The 20,002-nt window shown below is 41.2% G+C and overlaps 1 protein-coding gene across 1 annotated transcript in view; it reads right to left on the bottom strand.

Moving 5' to 3' along the window:
• Positions 1–932: 932 nt before the first annotated feature.
• Positions 933–20,002, bottom strand: part of LOC146503887 (SPARC-related modular calcium-binding protein 1-like) — a 30,251-nt gene continuing 11,181 nt past the window's right edge. The window contains exons 2-11 of the mRNA XM_085130544.1: positions 14,983–15,157; positions 14,388–14,612; positions 13,632–13,685; positions 12,541–12,588; positions 11,477–11,557; positions 11,105–11,297; positions 10,113–10,171; positions 9,799–9,892; positions 7,754–8,100; positions 933–3,794 (exon numbers count right to left, since the gene is read on the bottom strand). Coding sequence (XP_084986670.1) covers positions 7,770–8,100; positions 9,799–9,892; positions 10,113–10,171; positions 11,105–11,297; positions 11,477–11,557; positions 12,541–12,588; positions 13,632–13,685; positions 14,388–14,612; positions 14,983–15,157 — 1,260 coding nt within the window. The 3' untranslated portion in view covers positions 933–3,794; positions 7,754–7,769. The remainder of the gene's footprint in view (positions 3,795–7,753; positions 8,101–9,798; positions 9,893–10,112; positions 10,172–11,104; positions 11,298–11,476; positions 11,558–12,540; positions 12,589–13,631; positions 13,686–14,387; positions 14,613–14,982; positions 15,158–20,002) is intronic.

Consider the following 20,002-nt stretch of genomic DNA (forward strand, 5'->3'; position numbering starts at 1 on the left):
TCGTGAGCAGTTTGTATCATGATAAAATCTATGCCTGTGTTTTTACGGAGTCGTGCAGTGTTTCCCTGTCTGCTCTGCTGAGGCTGGGATTATTAGGGTGTGTCTTTGGAGCAAGACTGCAGGAGGTTTCCTCTCCTGCCGGAGGTGCTGCTCGTAAAACTGCCCTAGAGCCAGAGCGCCATCTGCTGGTCAAATAAACAAAGTGAAAGAGGCCGAGGTGTGGTCTGCAGAAGCTGGATGCAAAATGTGAAGTGAAAGATTAATAAGAGCTTTTGAGAGTTGTCCAGGTGTCCCCAGGCTGTGGTTCCCATTACAGAAGTCAGGTCACCTCCAAGAGATCATAAGATTAATCTTATGAAGGATGAGAGAGTAAATCGAGGCTGTAATCCGCACTACAAAAGGACATTATCCTGACTTTTATTTAATTCAATTTTATTTATATAGCCACTTTTATCACATAATTCCTTTTGTGAAACACATTATAGTTCACATCCTCAGGCTTTGTTAGTGTTATGAGTCAGCATCACTTCAATGTTTTTGAAGGAGCTACAAAGAAAAAGGATTCAAAGCTGTTTGTACTTCATATTATAGGATGTCTAATTTGAATCAGTGAAACCTTCACTTTATCTGTACCTTTAGTTCCTCAGAGGAAAAATTACAATGTACCAAGCAATTTCTCAAGCAGAAAGCATCACTCCATCATTCTTTTAGATTACTCTGAATAAGATTTTGTGTATTTAAAAATACAATACAATACAACTTTATTTGTATAGCACATTTAAAAGACCAGTGGTACACCAAAGTGCTTTACAATAAAAACAGGAAAATTAAGACAATAAATAAAAGACTATTAACAAGGTACCACATATGTCATCAGGTTAAGGGCACTAATTATACAACAATAAAAGGGAATATAAGAACAAAGTTACTAAGAACAGATATAGCTAAAAGATAAAGTACATAAATAAGAAATTGAACCAAATATAAAACAGGGACGCTAACTAGATGGAAAAGCTATGTTGAATAAATGAGTTTTTAAACGGGATTTAAAAGATAAAACGGAGTCTGACGCACGGATAGCGATAGGAAGGTTGTTCCACAGATATTTTAAAAAAGTTTCTCCGCACTGAAAACTTGCAGTGAATAGTTTCTCTACTGAAGTTAGCTTTATGATTAAAAAGTCACACAAACTCTGATATTACTATTTGAATTCATTTGACATTCAAATGTTTGATTGCATGTAACAGGACGTACCAGCGTTTCAACTCTTACTAAAGCGCCACACGCCGTCCCAGTTGGTATCCATGATTGTGAAAAGTCAGGTCACCTTTGAATGTGGCTCTGTGCCTGCGGCTCAGCTCACTCTGGCACAGCTGGCTGCCGGCGGAGCCGGCGGGCACGCCGGTGCAGCCCCCTCTAGCTTCTGCCCGGTGGCGACTGGGTGACCCCTCGTCTGGGGATCCTCAGCCCTTCCCATGAAGGTGGCATGAATGCCCCTCCGGTGGTCCTCCTTGGGCTCTTGCACTCTGGGGCCTCTGGATGTCTGGGGCCTGGATCTCCTCCATGCCTGCTTCATGTCCTGGGGGACAGGGCTATGGCTCTCTACATCCTCTTGCAGACCATTACATGGGGAAACCATTTGAATACAAGCGCGCCGATCCACACAGGTGTGTACACGGGTGTTCACTGTTCGTAGACTTAAATCACACCTTTCTTGGCTGCTACTTCAAAGCACATTGTGCACTGTCTGTCCTGCGTGCTGCACAACAACATTTAATATTTAGTATTTACTGCTGTTTACACTTAGCTAGATTAATGCGATGGTGTTGTGTTTAGTATGTTGCTTTGTTTTTTTTGCTTGTTTTCTATTCTTTTTCTCTCAACAGGTGATCCCGGAGATTTTTTTTCCCCCCCTTTCTCACTGTCCCTCTCCCCTTCTGTTTTTCTTTTCCTTCCTCTTTCTTTCTCCCTTTCCTATCCCTCACTCATGTCTGTCCCGTCTGTAACAACTGAAAATAAAATAAAATAAATAATAAAAACAAAGGTCGATCAAATGGACCAATACGGCAATGCCATGATGATCCATTTGGCAAAATAAATCCATTGGGTATCCTTGTTGGTCTTCAGACAACAAGTCTGACGGCTAAAGAACCAAATGGGACAGGCAAAAAAAAAAAAAAAAAGAATGTGGCTCAGATACATAAAATTGTGAAATTCAGATTGACATCTCGATGCCTTGACCTCAAGCAGAACAATCGCACAAAGCTTTCATGCTGTGTCGTCTCGATGTGGCACGGCTCAGCACTTCTTTCAGGATAAGATCCTTAAACAAAAATGGTGGACGGTGTCCTCACTGCTGCATATTTCCATCATTTCCAGTCTAAGGTATGTTTGTGAAACTGGCACAGGAAAGCACATCATCTGCTCCGGCTGCTAGGAAGCCGCGGGACCTTGTTAATCTCCTGTCGAAATACATTTAACCTCAGTGATGACCTGAGACGGGCACTAATGCAGGATGGGAAATAAGGTTTACTTGACTGTTATGAAAGATGCTATTCCTCTGTTGTTTCCTGTTTATCTGTTGATTAGTTTATTAGGGGACAACAACTCAGGCAGCTGTTGCTGTGGAAACCAACGGGCCTCCTGTTAGACCTAATGAAGGACACGGCGGCTCCACTGATAACCACCGAGTCTGAGACGCCGAGACAGCATTCACACGTATGACTGCTGAGATGAATAAAAATGAGACGACAAATTTGTTTTATTGAAATTTACAAACAGCAAAAACACGAAGGTTGAAGTTACATCCATCCATCACACCTGTTTTTCCCTTTTTTAACTCACAATTACTTAGTAGAAAAAGCTGAGAGTCGATGATGTGGTCTGAAAATACAACTTAACGAACAAATTACAAAAGTACATATACTTATGTATACATGTGTTAATATATACTGTCAGTATGTGTTGTTACAAAGTATGTACAAAGAAGAAGAGATGCAGGCTCGGAAAGTAAAAGACACATAAGATTAATGAAAGGAGAAGAAGGAAGTAACTGAATAAATTAAGGTTTCTTGTTGTTATTGGTCTAGAATCACGAGCAAAAGTCAGCTAAAAAGAATCAAAGCTGAACCCCTGGATGGCTCTGCAGGGTGTGAAACAGCAGAGGACACTGAGCTGCAAGTGGCTGAGGATGGATCAGATTACTGTAGTGGTTGTCTGGAGTGCCGATTGTATCTGAGCCCCAGCCCTGAATCCTCATCAGGTTTACATCCTTCTTAATGGCAGATACCTGTGACCTGCAGGCCTACACCAGCAAGCGGTGCTGATGGATGATGATCAGAATTGTTTCCCCATTAAATCAATATTATCATCATACTCGCAGAGCCATATGAAATTAAACTTGCCTTGTTATGGTTTCATGTCGGCATCCCTGCATGAAGCTGACACTCTCCTGGCACACGGTATGTGTGTGTGTGTGTGTGGGTGTGAGTGAGAGATTAACATGGCCAGACTCACTGTGTGAGGAGGGCACCATAAAAAAAGACAGGTGAGCCACGTGAGAGTCAGAAACAGAAGGAATGAGTCCGTAGAGGGGTGGGTGGAGGTTGCACATTAAAACCTCCCCCTGCTCCACCCCACAGCGATAGTGTCAGGAATTTGCGACCATGTAGGAACAAGCGGGCGACAGAACAGATCTTCCAACCCCAACGATGGCACTTCTATGACTTAATCACTAAAACGAGCTGCCTTTTGATGTCAGCTGATTTGTCTCGTTGCTCTCGGTCGCTTTGACTCTGAAAGAGAACCAAAAAAATGGGAAAGAGAAATGAAGGGTAGGAAAATAAAGACATTAGAATCACATCAATGGAAACTATTTTTCAACTGTAGCCTGTTTTACCGAGCTCAGCAGAGTGACATGGGTCCACTGGCAGCGTGTCTGGGGAGTCGGCTCCTCCATCACTACTGGAGGTCACTGCTATCTCTCCCAGACACATGTTAGTTCAATGTGTGCCTCTCTTTAGCCTGTCTTTCTCTTCATCTCTGAATTAGCAGCTGCTCCTCAGTCCACTTGCCTCTGTCTGCCACCTGCCAGTTCTTATCTTTGCACTTCACCTTGCTGCTCTGCTTGTCCTCTTGCTGACTTTCACTTTTCATAGTTTCCGCAGTGATTCTTACTGCCCTTCCCATCCCTGTTGTTGCCTTTGTGCAGAACCTAATTTCACCTCCTGTTCATAAAGCAAGACTTTTAGGTCATCCAGACTCGAGGCCTGTTTCCTTGCATCCACTCTATATTCCAGCTCTTGCATCTCTTCAGGCACTGCTGCTTTCTAATGCTACACAATCTCTACAGTCACACTTCGTTGACGCCGAGGCTGCCCACAGCTCTTTCTGACTGCTGTTCCTTAAATGAGATTACACTTGTGTCATTCAGTCTAACTATTATGGCTGAGTCATGCTTGAGTAAATATACAACAACAACCTCAACTAAGAATTATCAATTTTTGATTGATAATCAGTTGTTACCGACCTCAGCCTCTTGGGAACTACTTTCAATTCCAAGGAGACTGCACAGATCACCTGGTGTGAGGCAACGTTTCTCCAAACAAGCCCAATCTGACTGCCGTCACTTTCATACAGATCGGTGAAGGTTTGCAAATAATAACAATGGATTGCATTTATATAGCGCTTTACAATTCCACTATTCATTCACACGCTGGTGGAGGCAGCTACAGTTGTAGCCACAGCTGCAGACTGACAGAAGCGAGGGCGAGCGGCCCCTCACCAGTGGGCGGTAGGTGAAGTGACTTGCCCAAGGACACAACGACCAAGACTGTCCGAGCCGGGGCTCGAACCGGCAACCTTCCGATCACAAGACGAACTGCCAACTCTCAGGTCAGGTCAGCTAACGTGTCACTGACGATGTCAGTCTAGACTTTAAATGGGATCCTCAAGTTTTCAGTTCACACAAAATATATATAATGATCTACAGGATGTTTGCAGATACAGTGACAAAATGCTGCTGTTCTCTGTCATCCGTCCTTCACTGTATAATCGTGTTTTTCATGCTTGTCGGTGGAATCAGCATCATGATTTCAGATCTCCATATGAACCAGATATTTTGTTTTGTTTACATCAACAGAAATGACAGAAAAATTCAGGCAGAGAAAGACAGAATATCGAGCTTATGACCCTTACAAATTTATAATAAATCCCAGACTCGTGTTGCTATAACTAAACAAAACACACACACTGGTCGAGCTGTCACTGCGTCTGCGGTGGGCTGATTAGTGAATCGCTGTCACCACCGAGCTGTGACTGATAGCCCCCTGACAAATGGGCCTTTTCACCTCGACCACCGTTTGTTTTTGTTTTATGAAGGTACATAAACACTCAGACATCGGTGGGTGTAATTTGTCTCGCTGCCAGCCCAAACTGCTCAGCTCCCCTTAGATCAACAGCCTGAAAAAGAGAGAAAAGACGCTTTTACCTCAGCCAGCAGACCAATGAGGAGGCCCGTTAACAGCCGTGTGAGAGAGCGAGACAGCTGTGAAAACTGAGACAAGAACAACTCTGCGTTATCCCACTGCTGCTGAAATATCACCAGGTATATTAGGTAGGTATATTATGCTGCTTCTACTTTTACTAACTGCTCAGTACCACTGAAACTGGAGTTATACTACTGTGATTATGCCACAGCAGAGGCGTAGGCTGTTTCATGGATGGATTTGCTTTCCCAAAATAACTACAAGTTGCAGCTTCTTAGCAGTAATAAGAAGCTGCAAGAGGAAACAATCAGCAGAGGAAACAATGAAACTGAATTTAATAAGATGTAATTGTATCCTGTTTGTTCCTTTTCTAATGCGCAGCTCATATTCTGCCCATGCAGACATTTTTTCTTATTTTCATAGCTCTGATAATCTGTGTATTAGCTCGACATTCATCAACTCTCAGACCAACATGAGCTGCTTAGTTTCAGTTGGGGTGACTGAAGTAGACAAAAGAGACTGGAAATAAGAAAAAAGAGGAAATATTTAATTATAAAGCAACGATCAGAGCTGTAAACTAGCTGCCATCCAAACCATACAACTTAAAAACATCTTCCAAAACATTGTGCTGACCTGAAGACAAAAGGAAACATCGAGACATTCCCACTCTGTGACTGTGATTCTAAACTATGGCACATGACCAGTGTTGGTCAAGTTACTTGATTACTTCCCCAAAAAAGTAATCCCATTACTTTACTGATTACTTATTTTCAAAAGTAATTAATTACTTAGTTACTTAGTTACTTTTTAAAAACACGATTTACAACCTGAATAGATGATAAAGTGACAGATCTTTCAGCCCAATTCTACTTTTTCTACATAATCCATCATACAAAATGTAATCAAATGGAAAAGTCTCTTTTTAAAACTTGTTTTATTAGTTTTAATCTTTTAACTTTATGCATCAAGCAAAAATTTAATTATATGCAACATTCTCTGACTGGAAGAAATTTGTTTAATATTTAAACCTATTTTCTGCACATTCCAGCACATAAAATAATTTTTTTGTGTTTACACTCAGTCTTTCAAATAGATGCAAGTAAAACACAGCAGAAAATAAATAAAGTCACAGACTAGCGGTCCTGTTGCTCTATTTTCACCTGTAAAGCAGGAGTGGGGTAGGCGGAGGTTTACCCTGGTGCAGGTGTGCCGCAGCGGTCAGTGGAAGAATCCGCAAGTTTCTCTGTGAGTTTCCAATTATATCATAGCGCACTCGGTGCTTGCTCGGAAGTTTAGGGGTTTTTTCGCTGTAAAAAGACGTTTTCTTCCCACGCACAATGGACACTAATGTTTTTGTCACTTTTTATGGAATCAAACTTAAAGTAAGGTCAGTACTTCCACGCTTTAAACGCTGCACGCTCATACTCTCTCCCACACTTGATATATGATCCATTGTTGATCTGCACACAGCTGTTGTCACGAACGTCGCACTTGCTTACGTCACTGTCATGACACATTCTCGCAAAAAATCACGGTTTTAGTAACGCAGTAACGCAGCGTTCCTACGGAAAAGTAACGGTAATCTAATTACCATTTTTGCAATAGTAATCCCTTACTTTACTCGTTACTTGAAAAAAGTAATCGGATTACAGTAACGCATCTCTGCACATGACGAGCATGAGCCGAAAACGATCACTTCATCAACCAGGCTGGAGAAACGTATCAAATGAGCTTCATACAGCCTGAGCGGGTTCGCATTGAGCAGCAGCTGGAGTGAGAACAGAGACTCTGCTCCCTGTCGTTGCACCTGTCCTTAATCAGGCCGATCGGTTCGACGGCTCAGAAGAATTGGTGCATGCAGCGTGTGCTCTACTCTCTGCTAGACTGCACCGGCAAGCTCAACGTGTTATTTTGAAACAAGCTGAGCTGGTCAAAGCTGCTGTTTTATTGAACTGTGTCATGGTCTAAGTGAACTTTGATTATATTCTGTTTTTACGGGCAGCAGTGTGAAGGTTAGCGTCAGCTCGATGAGGGTTAAGCATGTGCAGTACGTTGTTAGGGCGCGAAGAGCTGCCGTTCCCATAGTCTACCAGCCTTTCCCTGAATTTCTTCTCTTCCCACTGTCATTATCTTAATAAAGGGAAAATCTGTTCAAGAGCACAGAAAGTTAAGCAAGGGTGATGCAAATCATTCCCAACAAGAGATACAAGTTGGAAAAAATTAGAAATGATTAGCTTAACCACTGGGTTTATACTGCAGTCACATACCTGACGGTAAGCCTCCTCAGAGAGCCAGGCACACCCTCAGCTCCTCTAACGTTAGGCTTCGGTCTCTATCGCTGTCGCAGTACTGGGCGAACTTCTTAGCACAGCGTCGTGGCTTCAGTCTACGCCGCAGGAACTGACGGAGAGGTCGAGCCTCACGCTCACTGAGCCACCCGTCGGAGTCCACGTCCAGCTGATTAAAGTGCCACTGCAGCACCAGCTCTGGCCTAGAAGACTCTGCAGCATCAGCGGGGGCATTATCCAAAGAGGAGGAAGATGATGAAGGAGCGACAGAGGGTGGAGGGTTTGAAGTGGGCAAAGGAGCACTGGAAGGATCTGTGTTTGAGTCTCTGATGGAAAGAAGCGGCACAAAAACCCAAGAGATGAGACACTTTGCTGGTGTAAAGGACGCCACCTCATTCAGGTTCTTTTTTCAAATCACTTTTCACAGAAAACACATTTAAAGAAAGAGTTGTGTGTGACAAAATAGTGAAAAACTTAAATTTGAAAGTCACTCAAACCTTAAAATCGCTGTTAGCATCACAGAGAGCATGGAATAAGAGAAGGAGCAGCCAACATCTTCACACATCTGTACTCAGATGTGACAGTGTGTCTCAATGTTCACACACTGATCGCATAAAACCCAGCAGCTCTATTCACAACGCTCCAGCAGAACTCAATAAACATCCCATTTCACAAGAACAAGGGAGCCTGCTGACAAACAGAATCTCCAAATGGATTTCTCAGTTCCCTCTTATCAGTTATAAAGCAAGCTGAGCAACTGAAGCTTCAAATTGATGTCAGACACAAACCGCAAACAAGTCTGGAATGAATGAAACTGCAAAACCAAAGTTATCGTGAAGAAATATGCTGGAGCTGAAAGCAGGTGAAGGATGGGACACAGATGCATGAAAAGCATGAACCTGAAGAAGTGAGCCAACAACGTGTTTGTAAACTGAGACTGAGGAGCAGATGGAAAGAATGAGGTAAGTGCTGATTGGCGAACGTGGGAAAACAGATGGGAATATTCCGTTCTGTTCTTCCTGCAGGTTATCAGGTACTTGATCAAATCTGCACTGTTCACCGATGTGTGAAACTGGTTTTCATTTTTGATTCTGCGTACCATCTCAGCACTACAACACACCGGAGGAATCGCTATCAGCTTCTGCTGTGCAACAGGTGGCACATTACACACCTGAGACGGAAGAATTTCTCTTGATTTAAAGCAGATCTACAGGTTTCATGTTGTACAAGCATGCGGGCACAGAGCGGACATCATGCAAATTTATGGTGCGAGTCTGAAGCCTGTTCCATTTCACAAAATCAAAACATATTTAAATAATACAAACACAGCCTGCTTAGTTATTAGGTGTCTTCTAAACGGATGTCTGCTTATTGAGAAATGATTTTTATCTGAGATAACTGTGCCATCTACTGTTTCCACCATATGTTTCCTAAATCAGTGCCTGCTTACTCAAATATACTTGCACATTAGTCAGTTTTCTCTCTACAGAATCCCAAAGTGTCCACATGTAGACACTTTGGGACATGTTTTTCATTTCTATTCAGAGATTCTGACATGAGAGTCCGTGCAGATGATGAAAAAGTGAGTAAATAACAATTTCAGACACAGCCTGAGATGTTACTTTGAGTTTCACAGAAGATCATTAATCACTGCTGCACTCGTCACCCCCCTGCTGTCTACAGCAGCGGTCCCCAACCTTTTCGCCGCCACGGACCAGTTTATGCCCGACAATATTTTCACAGACCGGCCTTTAATGTGTCGCGGATAAATACAACAAAATAAAACTAGTACCGGTACCGAAAAAAAGAAGATTTATTCATAACACACGTGAAAAGACCCAGGAAAACAGAGTTAACGATAAAAACGATAACAAAATAACGCTGAAAACCGATAAAAACCCTGAAAACTATACATTTCACACCTGAGCCTCAACTCTCGCGGCCCGGTACCAAACGACTCACGGACCGGTACCGGTCCGAGGCCCGGGGGTTGGGGACCGCTGGTCTACAGTATCCAGACTTACTGGTAGGGACTCTGACTCCCAGCATGCTGTGCTTCCACCTGCAGCGCTCTGACCAGACTCTGAAGGAACTTCTTCTTACGAGCTCCAGGACACCCTGTGGGATCAGAGTAAAGACTATAACCTGAATGATATGAACATCATTGGCCTCCACATAACAAATGGCCTATATGTAGTAAACAGGATGAGAAATTCACATCTGGGCAAACTGCTTTTTAGTTATTATGGCTGAAAATGGAAAATGTGTGAGATGTTTACAGGATGTTTTAAATCAGTATATTCTTGTTTTTCCACCAATCAGAAACTGTCATGTTTACCAGGCAGAGGTTTCTCCAGTGATGCAGCCTCTGCCCCAGTGCAGTCCGGGATTTGATTCCTGTGAGCGCGCGCACGCACACACACACACACGCACACACACACACACACACACACACACACACACACACACAGGATCATCATATATCAACCAAATTGGAAAAATGTGAAAAAAATAACATAAAAAAAGACTTAATGTAAAAAACTGGGTTTGGGTGGAATCCCTGATCACATTTTCATGGAACTACACATTAAAAGAAAAACCTCATCTCACTTCAAGATTTATTTTTAGCTTTTTATTGTTTATTAATGCGCTGTCATCTCAGTCCTTTGAAACCAGACTGAAACCAGCAGCTGAGGCTGTAAACTCCTGTTTACTGAGGTCACAGAGGGACTGAGCAGTAGAATTTGAATTAAGAAATGCAAAATATGACTGGCACTTCTTTTCATGTACACAAATCTGATGCTTTGATTTGTTTTGTGTGCTAAAGGGGGAAACAGCTGCTTGATTTAATTGGCTGACAGTGATTTCTATTTACAGAATTACAAGTCCAACCACATGAAGCGCTTAGACATTAGATAGAAGAATTTTTAAAAACGCATTAGGCCTAAGGGAGTTTATTCTCACATCAGTCAACCAAAACCATCACAAGAAAACATCCACCAGTTCGCTCCCAGGAGTTTGAAAGCAGCTGTGCAGCAACAACGCTGATAAAGCCCCTCGAGGACAGAAAAGTCCGACCGTAATTTATTCTGATTTGCTCTGTGTCTTTCCTTTAAGGCAAATCCACCTAGGGAGCAGTGACAGTAATTTGTATAAAATTATATGATTAATATGAAATGCTTCTGTGACTTCAAAACCAGTCAAATCTGACGACTGGGAGGGAGGACAGGGGATAAGAGGAGCGGAAAAAAAGAAAAGACAGTAAAAGAGAAAGTTTTTAAGTTTTCCAACACACTGATGAGCTAAATGACGAACAAACAGATCTATTACCGTGCTGAGGTGCCTGGTCGTGGCCTCCCAGTGTCCACTCTGACACACCAGCAGTAACCTGTAGCAGTGTGGCACTGCACGGGGCTGTAACGCCCATCTGCAGTGCATTCTGGGATGAAACGCTCATCCTCCTGGGCTTGACGAGTCTGAGAGAGCAGAGACGCTCGCTCACGCTGACAAGTCTGAGGATTGTCTGCGCACACACACACACACACACACACACACACACACACTTATTCTATATCAAAACAATTCTGTAAAGTTACATAAAATACACACAAAGGCTGTTTAAAATATGTGGAATGAAACTTTAAGCGTTAAAAGAAGAGTACATATATTAGAATACATATATAAACATATACCGACTCTTACCAGGAGGTCGTCCGAGTGAGCGGTTTCCTCGTGGCTCAGAGTTCATCAGGATGGTCACCCAGAATGGAGGCGCCGTCAGCTCTGGATGAGAATAAAATCAGCTTTCAAATAAGATTTCAGAGTATTTCCCGTTTTCTTAGAGGTCGTTCAGCTGAATATATGCTACAATAACACAACGTGACATGAAAAAAACTGCATCCAGTACATGTATGTGTTATATTTATATTATATTATATTTCAAGTACACTGGGAGGAACACGGAGCTTTTCCCTTTATCAAAACATCCCCACTGTTTAACACCCAGGACTGACCCAAATATATCTTAACGTAAACCGAAAGGGAACAAGCTGCAAACACCCACTGACGGGTCATCGGCTTATAAGTCGACATTTGCTTTCTGTATTCCACAAACACACACATCCACCGTGTTACTCTAAACTCACGAGGACTTATCTCTCTGTAGCTGCTCAGTGCTTTTTATCTTCACCATGTTGTTTGCTTCTGAGTAATATTATGTGGGGTTTGTTTAAAGACCTTTTTCTCAAGATGTTACATATTATGATGTTATATATTATATTATGTTAAATCTGATGCTGTGAAAAAGCAATGAGGAGCACTGTCACATTGTAGTTGTTATTAAAAAGGGAAATTTTGGAAAGTTAAAAATGTTAAGGAGGGTTAAAACAGAAAAGACTTAACCCTGGAACCTCTGCTGTATCGTCAGTGTGTTATATGGTTTTGTTTGTTTAAGATGACGATGAAAAATGAAACAAATTAAAACCCATACATGTAAAATGATAATCAATTTATTTTTTACATTTGTTAGAAGATTCAATATATACCCCGGTTCCTAAAAAGTGTAATTTTCTGAGTCCTGTATGTGATGTATATTTCAAGTTTTTCCACTTTACAAAACATGAAAATTAGCTTTCTGTTCCTCACTTACAGCTAATCTTTAATTGAAACTGACTTGCTGGTATATAAATGACATGTAGTGAGCTTCACAGTGGTTAGTCATGTATGCATTAAAATATCTTTAGCAGGAGAGGTTTTTATTTTCTCACCTGCAGGTTTTCTAGGCTCCAGCGTAGGTCCAGGTCCAACGTCTCCATCTGAAATAAAAGAAAACAGAGTGAATGGAAGAAGTAGAAGATGAGGGGATAGTTTGGACAGATGGAGGAAAGCATGTGAAAAAACAGAGAAAGGAAATTATGAAATCAGGTATGTTCCACCCTGAGATTTATACGGCGAAGATGTCCATAAATATTAGTTTACAATCTAAAAACTATAAACACAAACACAATACAATAAATAGTTTAAATTTAACAAGAAACTTAGAGGAGATGCTACATTTCTACATGACACTGCAGAGCAGCTCAACAAACCTTTACCAAAAATCCTCAGTTGCATCTGTAAGGGGGCAAAACTTTTATAAACCCATAAAGTCTCACAAAAACTGCACATATGCTGCCAGTATAAGATTTTGCTGCAGCACGTAGTAGAGCCTATGTATGCCAGACTGGACAAGAGTGGCATAAACCTATAAGCCATAAAGCTTCAGCCTATTCCTTTTTCGGTTACTGTTTGAGTACTTTTATGTAAAATTATAATCTGTTGTTGTTGACTGAAATAAACATTTCAATTCAAAAATTCAAATTCAATAAACCTGATGGAGACTGCTGCTTTAGAAAATCTGAATGTCAGAGTAAATAACCTTTAAATTAGAGCAGACCAAATCTGGCAACCTTTTCTGACTTGGAGTGGAATATCTTGGAGACGTTATGGAGCATTAGGTTTGTTTTCCTCTTGGGTGAGTTTTTTTGGTACTATTTTTATGTTTTATAATGTAAAGAAGTAAAAAAAGGACCCAAAAAAGAATGAGAGTAGAGGGAAAAATCAGACAAAGAGGCATTTTTAGAGTCTTGGCATGTGAAGTGCTCTGTGAATTATTAAGTCCCTGCAGATGTGTCTGGCAGAGAAACAAGCAGCGTGTGATGCCAGGAAAAGGCAGAAGGAAGGACAAATGAGAAACATACAGACACACATCTAACCTGTAGCAAATGAAACATGTGAGTGTGTGCACACTGTGCTCCACAGTTGTTTTAAAGCATGGACAGTACTGCCTTTGTGCAATTTAAACAAAGCGTCTTCTTACCTTTGACTGGAGTTGCATCTGTATCGGTGATCTGAGCGAGCTTGGTGAGGTGATCTGTTCAGAATAACAGGCACGGCTCAGAGTGGACAACAGACTAAAGTTCAACGTTCGTTCTGAAGAATTAGAGGACAGGCTGTGTTTGCTGTGTTTTTTTCAGGCCTGCACACAGCCTTGGCTGTTGTTTGCATGTATTCTCGAGTGCTGGTGTATCTGTATTTCTCTGACATCAACAGTGAAACTGAGCCATTGTTGTTACACTTGGAGCTGATAAATACCGAACGATCGCTACTTTTACTGAAGTGCATGAAACCAGAAGACTTCACAACCAAGTCCACACACAGACTGTTAGTGCTCTATTAGTGTAGAACTGCTGTCTGATGCATGTGAGAAACTGTCATTTATGTATGAAAAGAGCTTAAGAAAATTACTCCTTCGTTCTCTGCTGCAGGTAGCAACATGTATGGTGGTAAAGTAGTCCATGCAAACAAAAATACTCGAGTTTCATTACAAAGTAAAACAGTTTTAATAAAAGACATCAAAGAAAACCCTGAATACAGTAAATAAGGCAAATTAAATCAGTGCTTCCATACGTGACATGTGAGCTCACCAAAATACATCAAATACATGCCTTAGAATAGCATTTTTATAAAATACATCAAAATGCTATTTTAAAGTCCTTCACAGTTAAGTTTTTTTGTTTTGTTTTGGTTTTTTTTTTTGCTAACAATCTAATACTTTGAATAAAACATAACTGACCGGTGCAGTTGGGGATCACATGGAAGACCGTGGTACCACTGACAGGTTTGCCATCAGGCGTGGAGCACCAGCAATATCCGGTCTGGTTGTGGCACTGTATGGGCATGAAGTGACCTTCGGGACTGCACGCGGGCACAAAAACTGCAGCTGCAGGACTACCACGGCTGCGGGCTCTGGCCTCAAGGCCCTGAGCTCGGGCCAGCTGGCATTTAGTCTGCAACAGATCTAAAACAGAGGAAATTAGTATCCACATGTGCTGCTATAGATGGGAAGAGTGGAAATTTTGAATCCTGACGATACAGATGTGCATACCGTTGCTCTGCCGACCAATAAAAAGTAGTCATTGTTAATTTGAGAAGAATGGCTCTATTGACTGAGTTGATTCACTTGGGAAGAACATTTTAAGCTGATTGAATGAAGGACAGGAGCACAGTGGTGTCCGTTTATTTACGCTCCTGGTTTAAGATTAAAACAGTCATTAAGAGCAGGCTGAGGTGGCAGGAAACTACAGCTAATTAATAACCGGTGTCACCACCAGAGCATCATGGGAAACATTAAGAACAGCTTGTGATGATGTCGCTGTAAAGCCCTGTACCTGCACAGTGTCCCCGCGGGACGTGGCGGAGCTGTGTGTTGATGCACTGTGCCCTCTGAAAGGCACACAGCGATTTATACAGCCTGCCATTGCTGCCACACACAGGTCTGTGGCGCCCCCTCTGGCAGTCCAGCACACAACCACGAGGCCACATGTTCTCTGTGATCAGGAAGGGCTGCAAACAGGAAACATTTAGAGTGTTGATTGTCATGTCAGAAACACACTATGAAGAGAAAAGACCGTAAAAAGAGGTTTTAAAGCTATGACACTGTCAGCCGTCTCTCCTGTGTCCTTTGTATCTCATTTAAAAGTCTGTGTGCTTGGTGTTTTTCTGTCTTGTTACATCCTACTTTCTATTGATAGACTGTGTCTGGTGCATGTTTTAGCTTTACTTCCCCTTGTCATCTTATCCTGATTTAGTTCAGCTGAGTCTTCCAAGTGTGTCGCCTCTCTCGGTGTATTTATAGTCGCTGTCTCCTTTTGGCAGATCGTCACGCTACAGCTGTGAAGGACAAAGTGACCAGAACTTTGTCTGACTATTAAAGTCACTCCTTAAAAAAGTGCTTAAAAGAAAACGAGCGAGAGAAAAGAGAATAAACGGCCTCATAAATGTGTTGGGAAAGGCCGTTACGGAGCATGTCTTTCTCACACCTGCAGTTTTACCTGTAAACTGGCTCCAGCTTTGCAAACTGAGTGGATAAACTTTATTAATTGAGGGAGAATGGCAACATTTATAGTTATTTATTCCCCTTTCAGTCACTTTAATTTTAAACTGTGTAATTTTAAAACTGTATATTCTGTGTATTTATTATCTCACTCTTATTGCCTGTTCTTATTGTTCTTATCTTTAATGTTATGCTGCTCTGTTGTATGTTAATTGCCAGTCTGCACAGTCTCCATTTCTTCTAGGAGCTGCGATTGGCTCTGTGCCTAACGGGGAGACTTTAAGGTGCATTAAGTGAATTTTTTTAATTTTCAAGGTAAATATAATGAATGAAAAATGAGTCTGTGACAAGCAGCAAAGTATTTTGGAAGAACTCTCATTAAAACCTCTAAGAAGGCAGTGGAAACATGGCCAAAAGCTATTTAGGCTGCACACCACAGTTTCCTCTTTTCTGAGCCGTACAATTTATGCTAATCTTTCACAATTCACCAAACTGCTTCCAAAATAATTCTGAAGTTTTTACACTGCCATGAAAATACAGTTTACAGGACTAATACTGCTACTGCATTTTACTGGGCACCACTCAAACATACCAGAAGAGGTACATTCGAGGCACTGGGGATCAGAAAGGCCACAGAAGAAAAATCCTTGTGAATTTTGTTGTGCATGATCAGATATAACAGACAAAGCTTCAGAGCAAATTCTTCCAAAGATACTGAGAATGCACAACATGCAAACTTGTGACAAAGAGAGAAGAAAAGGGAGAAGAGGCATTGATTCATGGAGAATCTGGTGAGTGCGATGACCTAAATTACTCCCACATGAGCCTGAAAGCCCACTCTCAAGTCACAATCACACACATCTCTATTTAAATACACAGATTCCTCACACCGCCTCGCAGACTCACCGAAAACTCCCCAAACATACAAGGTGGTGCACACTCAGCTCACGCCTCTACAATACATACAGAGTTGGCTGCTAACTCCACCCTCTCACTCTTCATCAGAGCCTCTTTGTCAGCGGGCCTCCCCTCTCTCCTCACACACGCTAACACACACACTCTGAGACACACGGGTAAATTTGCTATGGTGTGTCAAACATTGCTGACATAATTTAGTGGTGAATGAGGCCTCTGTGCCTTAATGCCAGGACGTTAATTAATGTATTGACTGTAGAGATTAATGTGAACAAATCAAGATACACAAACAGAGCGAACAAATAAAGCTTTGCTGCTGCTCTCTCCTCAGACACAAGAGCAAACACGACCAATTAAGTTATTTTAGTGAGCAAACATGTCAATCATTCGCTGGTTTTATGCAGACTGTTATGACACGGCTTTGCACAATGGAATAATTTAGGAATTAGGGGTTCACACTTCGTTAGCGTTGCTTCAGTTCATTGAGATTTGTGGGGTATTTGTTCATGCACGTTATGATATGACGTGTTTAGGCCAGCCTCCAATTCCACATGTTGATCCTTGGACATTTACCCACAATGTGATGTTTGCATCGTCCCTGAGTAATTCAAGAGCCACCAGTGTTGGTCAAGTTACTTGAAAAAAGTAATCAGTAACTAATTACTTCTCCAAAAAAGTAATCCCGTTACTTTACTGATTACTTATTTTCAAAAGTAATTAATTACTTAGTTACTTAGTTACTTATTAAAAACACGATTTACAACCTGAATAGGTGATAAATCGACAGATCTTTCAGCCCAATTCTACTTTTTCTACATAATCCATCATACAAAATGTAATCAAATGGAAAAGTCCCTTTTTAAAACTTGTTTTATTAGTTTTAATCTTTTAACTTTATGCATCAAGCAAAAATTTAATTATATGCAACATTCTCTGACTGGAAGAAATTTGTTTAATATTTAAACCTATTTTCTGCACATTCCAGCACATAAAATAAAATATTTTTTGTGTTTACACTCAGTCTTTCAAATAGATGCAAGTAAAACACAGCAGAAAATAAATAAAGTCACAGACTAGCGGTCCTGTTGCTCTATTTTCACCTGTAAAGCAGGAGTTAGGTAGGCAGGGTTTACCCTGGTGCAGGTGTGCCGCAGCGGTCAGTTGAAGAATCCGCGAGTTTCTCTGTGAGTTTCCCATTACGTCATTGCGCACTCTGTGCTTGTTTGGAAGTTTAGGGGTTTTTTTCACTGTAAAAAGAAGATTTCTTCCCACGCACAACGGACGCTAATGTTTTTGTCACTTTTTATGGAATCAAACTTAAAGTAAGGTCAGTACTTCCACGCTTTAAATGCTGCACGCTCATACTCTCTCCCACACTCGATATATTATCCATTGTTGATCTGCACACAGCTGTTGTCATAAACGTCGCACTTGCTTACGTCACTGTCATGAGACATTCTCGCAAAAAAATCACGGTTTTAGTAACGCAGTAACGCAGCGTTCCTACGGGAAAGTAACGGTAATCTAATTACCGTTTTTGCAATAGTAATCAGCTGATTCATATCAAATGTAATGGCCTATTAAATGCCTCATAAATGCACGTTTTTTAAAAATGGCTTGTACCCATTACCTTGATAAACTTTTGACTTTAAAGGTTTTTAGGCCAGAGTCCATGTTTAATTAATTTCACAGACCTTTCACAAAAGGAACAAACATGAACAAGAACATCCAAAAAAGAGAAAATATCCAGTGATGCACTTTTTTGAAGACAGACATTTGAGGAGAATGATCAGAGCGCTCTGAGCTGATAGGAAGCTCAGATCAACAGTAACTCAAAGTCACCCAGTCGTTACAATCAAGGTGTGCAGAAGAGCAGCTCTGAAGACTCAGTACATCAGACCTTAAAGCAGCAGACGTCACTCCTGCCAGCTAAGAGCAGAAAACTCTCCAGAAGAACAGAAGACTGGAAAAATGTCATCTGATCTGTTGGGTCTCAATTTCTACTGCAACATTCAGATGGTAGGGTCAACAATAAACAAAAGGAAAGCTGCTTCATATCAATAGTTCAGGCTGGTGGCAAAGGTGTAATGGTGTGGGGGATGTTTTCACGGCACACTTCAGGGTCCTTGGTACTACCTGAGTGTTGCTGCTGACCATTTCCATCCATTTACGACCACAAGATGAAATCTTCTGACAGCTACTTAAAGATAACACACCATGCCATAAAACACAGGTTTCTTGAACATGACAACAAGCTCACTGTGCTCAAACTCCACAGTCAGAGTCACCAGATCGTAATCCAATACAAAACCTTTGGGTGAGTCGTGTCATGGATGTGCAGTCGATAAATCTGCAGCAACTGTGTGATGCTACCATGTCAATATGGACCAAACCCAGTACTAGCCTGGTGTAGCTAATAAAGTGTGCATCAATGACATGATCTGCTGTCCTGCCCTCCTTCAAGGTTACTTTATTTATACCCATAGGCAAATTTGCTTTACAGAAATATGATAGCATTTGGTATCCCTTCACTAACACACATGCCTATTTAAGCCTGATAGACACATATTTGGTAAGTAGACAAGATAAAAGAAACTTTTTCTTTAATTTAAATTTAAAAAGAAAAATTCACCCCGTAGAAGATGAGAACCATTTTTCAGAATTGATAAAGCCATCTGTCGCACATGTTTAGAGTACAGGGAGGCTAAACAGGGCTGTGACTCACCTATCAGACGACTGGAGCATCTCACTATCCGATTCAGGTCTGACCGAACCATGCCACCAAGCAAAAAGATAAAGCAGACTGAATATAAGAACGATAAAACAAAGTTCAAATTGTTCAGTCAGTGTGAAAATGATCGAGTTTCCTGAGGCTGTAAACGCGCGGCGACCTTTTTGCAGACCGATTTGCAATTCTCATGAAAATTGAGTATTTCGTTGATTATGGTTGAAAGATATTTATATGACTGCACTTGATCTGTTTTCTGTCCTTTGCATTCACCTGTGAAGAGCTGATAAGTCTGTCTAATATAAGGTTACTTTGTGAGTCTCATATGGTGGAAGTGATCTGCTTAAATGTGCATCAATTATAAATTCATACATTTTCATCTTTAGATCCTATTTAAAATCATAACATCACATGAAATCCTGCTGTGCAGTTAGTTTTGTTCACTTTTCATCTTTAACGTGTGTTGTTTATGTGATACAACTCACTTTGGTAGCTTTTAGACAGACATAACGTTACTGCAGTTTTAGTTTATTTTTCTCAAAAATACACCTTTGAGATTTTGTTTCTGTTTACGGGAAACTCTGTTTTTGTCCAAATGTGTAAAAGTTTAACAAAGTTTAGAATAAGTGGGTTAGTTTACTTAACTAGGTTACAGTTACTATATATAGTCCAAGTGGTAGCAGCTTTAATTTCCTGCTCAACCATAAATCAA

The sequence above is a fragment of the Neolamprologus multifasciatus genome, chromosome 14, assembly GCF_963576455.1.
Source record: "Neolamprologus multifasciatus chromosome 14, fNeoMul1.2, whole genome shotgun sequence".
Taxonomy (NCBI): domain Eukaryota; kingdom Metazoa; phylum Chordata; class Actinopteri; order Cichliformes; family Cichlidae; genus Neolamprologus; species Neolamprologus multifasciatus.